This window comes from Manis javanica, chromosome 8, assembly GCF_040802235.1.
Source record: "Manis javanica isolate MJ-LG chromosome 8, MJ_LKY, whole genome shotgun sequence".
NCBI classification, from domain to species: Eukaryota; Metazoa; Chordata; class Mammalia; order Pholidota; family Manidae; genus Manis; species Manis javanica.
Window position 1 is genome coordinate 46,743,416 of NC_133163.1, and position 14,176 is coordinate 46,757,591.

A 14,176-nucleotide genomic window follows, 5' to 3' on the forward strand; every position below is an offset into this window, starting at 1 on the left:
GCGGGCAGTGCGTCAGCCTCACGCGCCGGGAAGGAAGCTGCCCGAGGCCCCGGGCGGCCGGCGCGGGCGCCGTGGCACGTCCGCAGGCTCCGTCGGGAGGTGGAGGTTGCGGAGAGCGGGAGAGCGGAGGGCGGGCCTGGGAGGCGGGGCGCCGCCGGGGGCCGGCGCGCGCGGGCTTCATCTGCGGACGCGCGGCCTGCGCCCAAGTGCTGGGGACTCCCGAGGTGCAGGGCGACTAGCGGACGGGGCGGCTATGGGCCGCTGCTGGGGCTTTCTGATCGGCCTTCTGGGCTCCGTGTGGCTGCTCGGCTCGGGCCACAGCGGGCAGCAGCCCCCGGAGACAGCAGCGCAACGGTGCTTCTGCCAGGTGAGGGGTGTGCGCGGCGGGGCTCACCGTCCGGGTGCCCCCGTCCCGCGTCCGGTCCCGCGCGCCCCTGCAGCAGACGGGCCAGGGTGCATCAGTGCATTCCCACCCTTCGGGAGTGAGCCCCCTGTGCCTTTGCTCTGTAGCGGAGCTGAATCCTCTGCAGCTCGCTTGGGTTGGTGTGGACCCGTCTCCCACCGCAGCCTGGACCTCGGCGCGCTCTTCGGCGCTTCCTCTCTGGCGACGGGCGAGAGAGGTGTGGGTGCGCGCTGTGCTGTTGCCTAGTTGGTTTATGCATCTTTGTTGGTCTTCTCTGCCCGAGGAGGCTGTGCACAGTGTGCACTCACACTAAAAATATTTGTTATTTTCGCAGAACCTGGGCCTTTCTACCTTTTCACTATACCTGGAACTGTGTACGCTCTGCTGCTGTTGGGTGCCTTTGCCAGCCTTTCTGGCCAGAACTGGCTTTTGTAGGGGAGCGGGGGCTGCTCTCAGATCTCGTCAGGTGGGAGAATGGCTTCGTGTGGCGTTTCTGCGTCTAAGCCCAACTGCCCATTGGCTTTGGACCTCGGCTGCCCGGGGGCTTCCTCGCCCTGTGAATCTTTTTCCTGAATGCAATGAGATTCTCTTGCGACACCCGCAGAGCTGTTTTGAATTGGGAGGATGGTTCTTACTCCTCAGTGCGCAGTTTTGCTTACAAGCTTATTATAATCATTTCCTCCTATTAGTAAGAGATGTGGGCTCCTTGAGTAACAATTCAAAGACATTTACAAGTTTATGGATCTGCAATATTCCGTATTTAATATTGCTTTTGTTGGCTTTTGGTTGGCTTCTGTTGACAAAAATTACATTTTATGCAACATTGAGGATTGGTATCCAAATTGTTAATTTTAAGTGAATTTTACTATTAATTTATTATCAGAAATGACATATTATATGTGTAGGGACCATGATACAATTTCACAGGGTAAAGAACACTTGAAATATACTATGAGAGGAAGAGATATCTTTTTCATTGCCTTATATTGTTGGATTTTGTTCTGCTGAGTGATTTTGGGGGTTGTGGTGTTATTTGGGAAGTGAAAGAGAAGTTGAAAGGAAGTTGGTTGCTGCTTTACAACTAGGAGATTGAAAAGGTCCTTTCCCTTCAGTGATTGTAAAAAGCACACAATCAAGTACTTGAATGGAAAAAGGGTCCTTTTTCTTCTGATTACAAATATGTTTCACAAAATTTAAACATTTAAAAAATAGGTAGAAATAAGTGACTTTAAGATAAGGTATTTAATGTTGAAAGATGTTCATGTAACATTTTCAACTGCATTGTAGATTTTCTTTGATAATGGAATAAAAAGGTACATGCTGAGATTTTCAACTTTCACTCCCCCCAGCCCAATAACCTTTTTAGATTATCTGATTAAAATTAGGGAGCTTTAAATTTTTTGTAGTTTTCTTTTTCTGATTAGTGCTTAAACTTTTTTCCCATTTCATCATTTTTCAAGGTTCAAGTCCTCCCCCAACACAAAATCTGTTAGACACCTTACTTTTCCTTTTAGAACAAGAGTGGCTGTCTGTTTTTATTTTCAGAGTCAACTTTAAAGATAGTAAATTGAGGGTCACATAATAAAAAACAATTTTAAGGGAGATTTAAAATGGTCTACCTAAATGAACTTAGGAACAGAGACCATCAATTCCAACTCAATAAATGAAACAAAAGTATATTTTAGTTCTGTTATGGTTAATGGAAGGGATGGTTATAAGGGGAGAAGAGGGGAGAGGAGCAGTGAAAGGTGGGTCCTGATTATAGGAACAAACATATAGACATGCACACAAAAACAGCGAGATAAAGGGAAAAACTGGAGAAAGAAAAGATAAGGAGATGAATGGTGCAAATTATTCATTCAACAAACATTTATAAACGCCATGTACATTGATCTGGGTGTTTGGAATACAGAAACAACTATGACATGATCCCTGCCCTGCAGAGCTTGCAGTTTGTGAATTATGTTCTCTGGGGCTAGAGGAGAGGCAAGGATCCTGTGTTTAAAAAACAAGTTAGTAAATATTGCAAGAAACTAAGTGAAAACCTAAATTTTCACCTGAAGTTTGGGAATTGAAGTTAAACTCTTTTCTGCTTCTGTTTGCAGTATGCAGTTAGCTGCAAAGCTCTGTTGGTTGTTTTGTTAAGTCATCTCCCTTTCTTCCCTCCCTGATGGCAGCCCTTCTTATCACTTCTGCCTTGTGTTTCCACATTCACCCCTCATCATAATGTGGCCTGGGTGCCTAGCTTGTAGTGGCGGTTCAGTTAACAGAATATCAGCTCTGATTTGAGTCAGAGAAGTATGTAGTTAGTCACTCGACCTTAGAAAGTCATGAAAGTAAAATGTACAAAGCTCTACAAATAAGCAGTCAAATTCAACAACATTTATCAAGGCCTACTGTGAGCAGGTGTTGAGAGATGAAAAAATGAATTAAGAAATTAAAAATTTAGTCCCAATTCTTGATACTCAGGAGTTCTGACTCTGGTATGTAATTGGTGCTCAGCGAGTATTAGGGAAATTAGGATATGCTAGCAGGAGTGTATTCTTTTTATTATTCTATTTGGCAAGGCATTTGCATATTTTTCCGGGATTGATTTTTTAGATTGGTTGATGGCTCCAAATGAATCTTTACATGTACTTAAGAGAATCAAATCCTACTAAAACCACTTTCACTATATGTAAGTTCTTTTGATAACTGTTCTTCGGTGTTAGTGGTTGGAAGTAGTGACCAGTTGTCTGGGACTTGCTAACTGTCCTTGTCTACAACCCCCACTTTAAAAAAATCATTCTATTAAAACATTTTTTTACCAGAAAATTGGCCTTTTTGCCCCCTTTGGTGTAGAAGGCGATGTAGAATTTGTGTAAACAACCCCATAATCAGGAACCCACCCTTTCTTTAAACCAAAATAATATTTGTTGGATTTGTTGTAATAGGTATTGAAGTAAATGAAGACTTTTTCTCATTTCTTTTTGACATTACCCCCAGTATGTACCACTAGAGAGAATGAATGTAATAATGAATTGGGTTTGGGATACGTTTAAAAGAAATAACCTTAGAAGAAATATTGAAGCTCAGATACTTATGGAGGCAGTATGGACATCTTTTTCATGTAAACTAGTTAGAAACAAGTTTGTAAACTCCTACATAGTCAAAATGGCTCATCAGTCTTAATATGGCTAGTGCTAATAACACTCAGGTGCACTTACCTGAGTGCTGCGAATCTCTGTCAGTCTAATGAAAGGGAGTAGTTCAGATAATACAGAATGGCTACTTGCAAAAACGGATTGTTTTTCATCTGAAGTGCATTGTAAATACACCTTGCATACATATATTTTAGCAGATTTACCATTCTAGAATCTCAGGTAAATTTTAAAAACAGTATTTATTTGTTAGAGTAGCTGGGCCATGGAAGAGATACTTGATAATATGTTGGGTGGTGGGTGGATATAATCCCAGGATTGATGCTTAGTGCTTGCTACATTCCAGGTTTTTCTGAACCAAGTGTGTAGGACAGGGTGTTTCACATTGGTTGCTATACTTTGGCTCATTTAACAACAATTTAAAGTTCTAAAGACCAAGACTTCAAAGCAGAAATAGCTCTTAGCATTACATGTTCTTAGAATGGTTCCAACTACCTAGCATAGAATCTTTGGTGTTTTCGTGCTTCCATTAACAGAGTTGTCCCAGTCTGCTCTGTCATAAGTGAATACTTTTCATGTTCTTTTTAATGGTCACAAAACACAATAAAATTAAATACAGTTAAAAGTTCTTTGCCAAATCAAGTGCACCTTGAGCACTTTTAAAAGGTATTTCATATTTCTTGAGAATGAGGATTCTTATAGTGCTTTGGGAAAAAAAGATCATTTATGGTAGGACTAGAAGTCGGTACACAAGGAAACTATTTAGAAAGTGTTTTTTGTTTCGTCTTTCATTGCAAACTTAAGGAAGCCTCTGACCAAAGAATAGTGAGCAGGCAGGCCAGTGCTATTTTCTTTTCCCTTGCTTTCTGTATTTTGTTTTTTGGTCCAAACCTATCAGAGTCAATGGAGAAAGTAATTGAGGTGCCCCCGGCAGCCAACCTTTGGTTATGTAGTTCTGTGTTCCGTTGGGGCTATACATTTTTGGAAATTTTTAACTGCAAATTTATTCATTAAAAACAATGTTGTGGGTTGTTTTGGGGAAATAGTAAGATCCCTTTCACTGGAAGCACTTAAGCATAGTACAGTGATAATAATTAACATTTGCTGGGCATTTGTTCAATGTCGTTTTATTTTGATACCAACACTTTGAGATGGGAACTATGATTACTGCTATTTTATATTCAGGTAGGAAACAGAGGCCCAGAGAGGTTTAAAAGCATGGGTAAGGTCAACAACTAATAAGTGGCAGTGATAGGATTCAACCTCAAGAAGGCCTGGCTCCAGGGCTTGCATGCTGACCATTGTCATCCACTGCCTCCTTGAGGGTAGGTAGACAGGACTGCTGTGTTGTTCGGGAGGTTGCAAGACAAGGCCTTCAAAGATTTTCCAACTCTAAGAGACTAGGACTTAGTAACTGAGTGGTGTTATGTCAGGCTTCCCTATAATACCAACAGGGGTCTTTTAATTGTCAGCTGTTGGTTTGGTGCCCTACCCAAAGCTTAGAGCAGAGAGCTTCACATTTTAGCATGCAAATACTACTTCGTGTGTATGGGGGAGGACATGTATTTTTAAAAATTTATATTCCTCTGGTAGGGCCTGAGTTCTGTTTCACTTTGGGAGATAGCATCATAGTTATTTAAGCAGCCTGAGCACATTCTGAAGTGCAGCATCAGATTATCCTTGTTACAGATCAGCACCTGTCTTTTGGCCTTAGTTTAGGTAATAAGGCTTGACTTTATTTCTGAGATTCTGCTCTAGGTCTGTAAACTGGATTTATACCTTAGTCTTTTCCTGAGACCCTATTCTGGTAACATGCCTACCTCTCTAGTATCCAGAACTGGGCCTGGTATCATACCTGCAAGAATTCCTTCCAGGGACCAGGTTCTGCTGCCTGTAGGAAGGTTTATCTGGATGGTCAGATGGCTTGGATTTCTAAGTATCTTCCTGTCTCTCCTTTGCTGGGCTCTCTCCATCTATTGAAACCCCTGCCTCCTTTGTTCTATGTCCTTGGCTGCCCTGCTACCTGTTGTAGCTGGGAATGCCTCCTACTCAACTTGTAAGCTAAGGAGAAGAAATTTTAAAATCAGCCACTGTCCTGCCTTATGTCTCTTTGAGGACTCTAGGCTTTAAGCTACCTCTGCCCTAGATGCATCTTGCTTTTCCTTCTGGTTTGTGGCTTCTTGCAACTTCCTTTGTAAATTAGGACATAGATTGGTAAAGTGTTGGACACAAAAGGTTTACCTTTGCTGCTTGCTTTCCATGCACTGTGAGTGCATTCCTGCCACTTCAGCTTGTGGCCTGGAGCACTGAGCACCAACCATAGGAGGCATGGTAGTACCTAGTTTTAGTTAGACAGTGGGTGCTGGTCTCTAGTGAATGAAAGTGCTAATAGCATTCATTCATGCACTCAACCATTCCACAAATAATTATTGAGCAGCTACTGTGTACTTTCTGGAAGTACAGTGCTAAGTATTGAGAATACAAAAATGAATAAACATCAGTTTGTTCTCAAGGACTTGAAACTATAGTGGGTGGGAATGAAATAGGCAAATTGAATACAGTGGGGTAATTCTTAAGTAGGTGTATGTGGAGTGTTATGGGAGCACATGGGAGAGGCAGTTAGCCCAGCAGAGGGTGAATGGTTCCTGAGGGGCAGCTTCCCAAAAAGGGCAGAGCCTGAACTTGAGTGGTGAAGATCAGATTTTTACGTTAAAAATGAATTCCTCAGGGGGAAAAAATGGCTTGCTTCAAACTCTTCAGGTTTTTTGTGTATTTCTTCTTGTGTCTTAATGTATGTATCTGGCAAGTGACCTTGGGGCTTTTGCAGTCTTTGTGACTTTTTCTTGGTATATTAATTTGTGTCCAAGGGGAAAAACAGTAGCTATTTTATGTCCTTCAGACTTTTGTTTTTTAAGCTCAAAAGAAAGAGATGTGAAAAATGAGAGAGAAGCCATTTGTCTCGAGGTATCTTTACCACCTGGAGGAATTATGATACTCTGATATGAGGCACGAATTCTATTTAAAGTTTGTAATTAGGAAGGAAGAAGAAAAGCTTAGATGTAGCATATGAAGGAAACTTGGGAGGATTGATTATTTCTTTGACATATCTTCTTGTATAGTACCTTAAGTATGTATAGGTTTTAAACTACTAACTAATTTGCACACACATATTGACATAATAGGAATACGGTGACATAAACAAAGCAAATTATAATTACCAGCCATCTCCAGTGAAGCCAAGAAAACCATTTAGGCAAGGCATTTGTGAAAATTTATCTATGATTTTAAATCATCTAAGTTATAAGCATTTTTTGTTTTCTTGGTGGCCAAAATTAGGACTCTCAGATTTTTGTACACTCAAGAGTTTTTAGCAGGAAACAAGGACAAATTTGCATATGAAATGAAAGTAGTTATTACAGAGACAAAATTTGTAGCTCATATTTCTAGAAACTGAATTAGTCCAAAATAAATAAGACTAGGCAAATTAGTATAAAATTTTAACTCGAATATTGCTGCCACCATTCAACATATTATCTCTCTCTCAGGGGAAAAATTTATGTCACTGTTTTACAGTATTCTAAAATTAAAAGGTAGTATAGGATTTTACATATTCCAAAGAGAAAACACCTAAATTCAGTATTTCAGTAAAGTATTGTTTATTTGCTTCCATACCAGTAGATTTTTAAATTATTTTTTTGTTGTTGGCAATAAGTCTTCTCGAAATATAACCTGAAGTAGTTTGTAATGAAAATATTTGGACAAAAGTATAAGGATCTCTTTTCTGCAGCATAATGTACATTAAAAAAAATTCTAGTTACTTTTCTTAAGTTATGATGTATTTGTTACTTAAAGCAATGTTTAATTAATGCTGGTAGGTGTTTGCCTAGCTTCAAATGGACTTAGAATTTTAGTTTGATACCTGATAGCAGTGTCTGATTATAATATGGTTTCCCATTGCATCCTAGGATAGGTGTATTTAAAAATTTAATTTGGTAAATACAGTTAAGACATTAGTTTTAAACATATGAAGGTCAGGATTGGCTTTTTGGTCAATTTGCTGTCTCAGTGTTGCTAATGATAAGTAATTTCTGAGTACCAACTGAAACCTATAAAAATTGTAATGGTCCAGTTTTGAGGGTCGTTACAGCTTTATAATGAAGTACTATTTCTCTTTATAAATCCAATATCTCTTCTTTTTTATACATTCACCAAGCTTGTCTCTGACCTACATATCCTGTGGGAACCTAAAGGGAGGGCAGAGACAATTGGACTACAGAATCTAAAGAAGGCCAAGGATGGGAATGCAACTGGGCTTCAGGACAGACAGGTGGAATGGGAGCTAGAAGACTTCAGGAAGTCCTGGTCGCATATGTTCTCATCCCCTATCTCTGCTTTTCTGTGTATCTTTTAAAATCTTTTCTCTCTCTCTTAACTCGCTTATGAGCTTCTCAGTTCACATGTTGGAATATGGTCTGAGTTTACTTTTTTACTGGTGTAGCCACCAGAAAGGTTTCTCTCTGTGTTAGTCTCAATTCCAGATTCTTGGTCAGGCTTGAAAAGAGGTTACAAAGTGGCTGCAGGGGACCTACTCTTTGCATATGTGGGTGTCATTATTAGCTCAATACATCTTACAGGTTACCCAGTGCGTCCCTTTAGGTATATAGTAAGGGCAAGAACTTTACTAGAATATTGTTATACCCCATCTTAGAAAATTATGGGGAGGAGGGAGAATAAGTGTTGGCTGGGTAGAGAGCTGTTTTATCATATCCATGTAAGGAAAAAGAACCGCATTGTATCTAAGATGTTTTGACTTAATATTTCCTTTCTTTTTTCACAGGTTAGTGGTTATTTGGATGACTGTACCTGTGATGTTGAAACCATTGATAGATTTAATAACTATAGGCTTTTCCCAAGACTACAAGAACTTCTTGAAAGCAACTACTTTAGATATTACAAGGTATTTTAATTTTAATTTATTTGTGTGTAAGAATACTTAAAGTTTAAGTGGGTAATTAAATTTCTTAGGAATTACTGAGTTTCAAGATTGTGTCTATTATTTAAAATTTAGTTCAGCAGAGTGAACCATGTGCTTCTCAAACTACCCATTGGATACTTTTAATTTGAACTACTGAGTTTTGTTCTCTAGAGTTGGAAACTAATTGGTTAAATTCAAGTCAGAAGAGAATCTTTTGTTACCAGAATTGCAAGTTGATAATTTTCTAAAACATCAGCTTGAGTCAAATTAATTAAAACAGGTAAATCAAGTAATTTTTAGAAGAAGCATAATTTTATTTTGACCTACATTATTTTAACAAATCATTTGTGATATATTATCTTGAGATACCTAGTGAAAGAATTTAGAAAACCTGATCATTGGAGTATGCAGTTGAAGTTCACAACTGCTACTTTAAAAGAGTATCAGTTGAATTGAACAGTGATCATATGAACTAGTTTGGCTTCTAGTTGCCATCTATGCAAGGTCTGTTTAGTAGCAGCTTGTGTCTTTCTAACCAAGTCTATCAATTTACTTTAACCGACTATGCATTTATATAGCCACTGGAACTCAACAGCTGGCCAGTAGAAGAAATAGAATAATTGCAGGGAATACCGTGATGATCACTTCTGGTTTCATAATTCAACATCTGCCAGTTAAAATATCAAGAGTCTTATGTTTATAACTTTTCTATTATCTTATAGGTAAACCTAAAGAGACCCTGTCCTTTCTGGAATGATATCAGCCAGTGCGGAAGAAGAGACTGTGCTGTCAAACCTTGTCAGTCGGTAAGAACCATGTACACATTTAAGAATTGTTACATCTTTTTTCAAATAATTCAACATTGTAAAAGGGGCCAATATAAATAAATACTATTTCAATTCTTAGGCTAAATATGTTGTTAATATTTACATATTAAAAACCTAAACTTACAAATATGAAACCTATTTTGAATTATTCTGGCTTCATAAAAATAGAATTTAAATTTTGTGGTTAATATAATCCTTTGATTTATTGGTGAGATTTATAGTTCTTTTGGCTTGATATTTGTTTTTCTTCTTACATCATGTCCAAAGTTATGTTTATACTGTAATGCAGTTAATCGAGGTCTAAACAAAATCCCTTCCTTTTTTTATGGGTATATCATTTTTCTTGGATTTCCTTGGGTTGAGAAAAGTTGGACAAAGCACCTGATTTTTCTTAGGAATTATCAGATCATTAAGATTTGAGTGATTCTACTCTGAAAACAGAAAATTTTATACTTTTCAATGAAGCCTTTTTTATTCCATTTGGAAGTATATATTTTTATTTTACTTTTTTATTGTGATATATGTGACATAAAATTTACCACTTTCACCATTTTTTAAGTGTACAGTTCATTGTTATTAGGTACATTTGTTCACATTGTTGTGTAGCCATCATTACTATCCATCTCTGGAACTTTTTCATCTTTCCAAACTGAAACTCCATTCTCATTAAAAAACAACTTCCCATTCTCCCCTTTCTCTAGCCCCTGGCAGCCACTATTCTGCTTTCTTTCTCTATGAATTTGACTATCCTAGATACTTCGTATAAAGGGAATCATTACAATATTTGTCCTTTCATGTCTGACTTATTTCACTTAGCATGGTGTTTTCAAGGTTTATCCATATTATAGCATGTATTAGAATTTTATTTCTTTTTAAGGCTGAATAATATTCCACTGCATGTATATACCACATTTCATTTATCTGTTCACCAACTGATTGATTCTTGTGTTATTTCCACCTTTTGGCTACTGTGAATAATGCTTCTTTGAACATGGGTGTACAAATATCTGTTTGAGTCCCTACTTTCAATTCTTTTGGGTACATACCTGTAAGTAGAATTGCTGGATCAGTTAGTAATTCTATATTTAATTTTTTGAGGAGTGCCATACTGTCTTCTCAGTGACATGTACAACTTTTACATTCCCACCAGTAATACACAAAGGTTCCAGTTTCTCCACATACAACACTTGGTATTTTCTGGCTTTTGGTAGTAGTCATCCTACTGAGTGTGAAGTGTTACAGTGTTGAGCAGTTTCCTTTTATATGTGTAAATATTTCCATATAGACCTATCAAGCCTGTGAAATGAAGGTACATATGAGTTATTTTTATGGGTATTTTATCATTAGATGAATGAGAAGCATATTTTTAGTTAAATTAATCATCACAGACACAGCTTTTTGAGAATGCAAGGATTAAGTTGTAAAACACCTTATGTTGCTATAATTAAGCCATGTGCATATCATTAAAGTGATATTACCAATTTAAATGTTTCATTGCATTTCATAAGTTCTAGCATTTATAATTTGTAATAGGAAAAAATTAATTGGGGAAATTCAGATTTACCAAATACTTGCTTATATGACGTTAGATGTACTCAAAATACAGTAGATTCTTAAGGCACTTAATTGCACTTATACATTAAATGGGATACTGTTAACATTAGTCAGAACAAGCAAATCATTTTACAATTACTGCAAATTTGAATCTCATCTTGAAATCACAATTATTTCTGATAATTGAAGTATAGAAGTAGGGGATGCCACCTTGAGAAAAAGATTGGAAAGGGCAGAAAACCTGAGAGATGTTTAGCATTAAGTAATAACTTATTGATTCCCAGGTTTACAGGCTGATGGATGAGGAGTATTTTATTGTAAATCCTAGAGAAAACAACCAATTTTAGCATTTAAGGGATGCTAAAACATAGATGTTTATTATTTGATCTGAACCTATAGAAATGCTAAAAAAGAATGAGGTGAAAGTTAGCAATTTGTACTGAGGAACTGAGTTAGAATCTAGTTATTTCACCTTCTGCAGACCTGGAGCAAGAGTGCCTTTCATGCCAATAGTCTCTTTTTTTCTTGAACTGGTTTCAAGATAGAGAAGAACTGGTGAAGGAATGTCAATTAGCAATTGAATGTAATTTAGTTCAGTAATATTTTTTGAGGGCCTACTGTGTGCCTGGACACGGGCATAATAGATGAGTGCTTATCTTGACCTATGGTTTAGTGGGGGAGAGAAATACTAAGTGATCATTTCAAGACAAATGGCATAGCTCAATAACAGAGAGATACTGAAGGTATACACATTGTGAGAACAGAGGAGAGAGAAGGTCAGAGGAGGGAGACACAGAGAAACTCCACTCCAAGTGATGATGAAAGAGTGAACCATTTATGTTCTCCTTGGGGCAAGCCTGGGTTCAGTTCTAGTAGTTCCTAGTAGGGCCATCTATTGGAACCAGAGTGATTAAAATACTTTGAAACACTTGATTCAGCCTAAATAATCAGCTTTCATATGTAGCATTTATATTGTACATTATCTTAAAATCTTATATTAAATATTTCAGTATGTATCAAAAAAGCATTACTTCATGAGCACAGTGCAATTATCACTCCAAAACAGTATTTCTCTCTTAATCTATGTCCAAGGTTAAACATAGTTGATGGTCTGCTGCTGTTTTGTTTATACCTTTTTGGGCTAAACAAGGAATCAAGACCAGCTTCCATTTTGTCAACACTTTGATTTCCTTTTCAGTTCATTTTTAGACTTGGTTCAGGTGATACCCTGGGACCCAGCAGGAGATAGAAAAATAATAAAAATCGAAATCTTCTTCCTCATTCTTGGTGCTATAAATCTATACCCTTGCTTTACACCCCAGAATCCAGAGACTGTTTGAATGAGGCAGATAGTCTGCCTATAGAGACTGGAATCTCTATAACCTGAAAGACCAATTGTTTATTCTCTTTACACTGAACGAAAATAACATTCTTTCACCTCCTTTATTAATTAGTTGATGATGAAAAAGAATAACAATATCCAGTGTTAGCCTGGGAATCAGAAATGACCACTGTGATGGTTAGGTCCTTTTAGAGATCAATTTGGCAAATATATATATAAAAGAAAAAATTGAAAAGTTTAAAGGTTAAAATTTAAGGGTAAAGATTAAAAAATTGAAATAAATAGCCTTTGATCTAGCAATTCTACCAGGAATTTCATTTACTAAAATAGTTGGATAGGTGTTCAAAGATAACTGTGAAGCAGTACTGAATATTATAAAGATGTCAATTCTGTGGAAATTGACCTATAAATTTGGCATGGTTTATTATATAAAAATAGTAGAAACGATTTACCCTGGCCATAGGAAAACAATAGTCATTGACCTAGTTCAGAATCTGGAAGGGTACACAATAAAGTGATTGTCTTTGTGTGGGTCCTTCCCTTTGGACAGAGGCAATCTGTTTCAAGAATATGCGTAGTATTGGAACAGGGCCGTGCAATTTACAGAGTTCTCCCCCATACACTGTTATCTCTACTCACAGCATCACTTTGAGGAGAGGCAGACAGGGCCTGGAGTTAGTAAGCAGCCAACACATGACTAAAAACCATTACTCTTTTCCTCTGAAAAGAACTAAGACTCCTTAAAAAATAGTTTCATTCCAAGACTGCAAGAAGAAATATACAAGATGAGCCTAGAGTATCTTGTCGTAACAAAACAAGAAAATGCTGCTAAAGATTACTGGGGTAATGTGAAAAGGACACGGGTCAAATGTCAAGTCAGTGCTTAGTGGGTCCTCTAGTAGCTGAATGTGGAAAAGTTTGACCATCAAAAGGAATCGTAGCAAAGTGACTATTTTTACATTTCCATGCTGTAATACAGTATATGATCAACAATTCATTAGCATAATTTGTTGTTGAAATATTTTATTTACTTTTAAAACACAATATAAAAACTGCCTAACTATGCCCAGTTTGAAAATAATCTAACTTCAATAATTTGTTGTATGAATTTTTCCCATCAATCATAGAAATTTAGTATGTTTTTTTCAGAAGATAGAATAAATGTCATATAAAAGGATTTTTTGTTTTCAGGATGAAATTCCTGATGGAATTAAATCTGCGAGCTACAAGGTATGTTCATATACTTCCTAATGTGTCTAGTATCTGAACAAAAACTCATTTCTCCTACCAACTAGTGCCCCACTTCTCTGCTCCCCTTTATAGTGAAACCTCTTGATAATTTTTTGTTTTTTTTCCTTAGTATCTTTTATTATGAAATATAAATAGAAAAAGAGAAAAAACACATCATTCAGCTTCAGCAATTATCAATCTGTGGTCAATTTTGTTCATCTGTACTTCCCACTTCATTCTCCCAATATTAAAGCCAAACTCAGATAAATCGCTTTGTTTACGAATACTTCATATATATCTTAAAGATAAGACACTTAAAATATAACCACAGTCAGGGTTCAGATTTCTCTAGTTGTTTCATAAGTGCCTTAATAGTTTGTTTGAAACAGGATTCAAACATACTCCACACATTACATTAGGTTTATGTGTCTCATGTCTCTTTTTCTTCCTTTTTAAGTAAAATTTTAATTTTATAATGCTTTAGATTTACAGAAAAACTGTAAAGGTAGTACAGAGTTCTCATATACCCCATTCCCAGTTTCTTCCATAATTAGAACGGCACATTTGTTATACTGAATGAACCAGGATTCACGCATTATCACTGAAGTCCATACTCAGTGTGGATTCCCTTAGTTTCTGCCTGAGCTCCTGTCTGTGCCCCGGGACCCCACCCAGGGCTCCACGTTACCGTGAGCAGCCATGTCT

General features: G+C 37.4%; 1 protein-coding gene across 2 annotated transcripts in view; it reads left to right on the plus strand.

Moving 5' to 3' along the window:
• Nucleotides 1-40: 40 nt before the first annotated feature.
• ERO1A (endoplasmic reticulum oxidoreductase 1 alpha) overlaps nucleotides 41-14,176 on the plus strand; it is a 44,616-nt gene continuing 30,480 nt past the window's right edge. The window contains exons 1-4 of one of the 2 annotated variants that reach the window (XM_037016368.2): nucleotides 97-367; nucleotides 8,381-8,500; nucleotides 9,241-9,324; nucleotides 13,433-13,471. In XM_037016368.2, coding sequence (XP_036872263.1) covers nucleotides 254-367; nucleotides 8,381-8,500; nucleotides 9,241-9,324; nucleotides 13,433-13,471 — 357 coding nt within the window. In that variant the 5' untranslated portion in view covers nucleotides 97-253. Of the gene's footprint in view, nucleotides 368-8,380; nucleotides 8,501-9,240; nucleotides 9,325-13,432; nucleotides 13,472-14,176 lie in introns of both variants that reach the window. The other variant, XM_037016369.2, reaches the window with a different exon arrangement.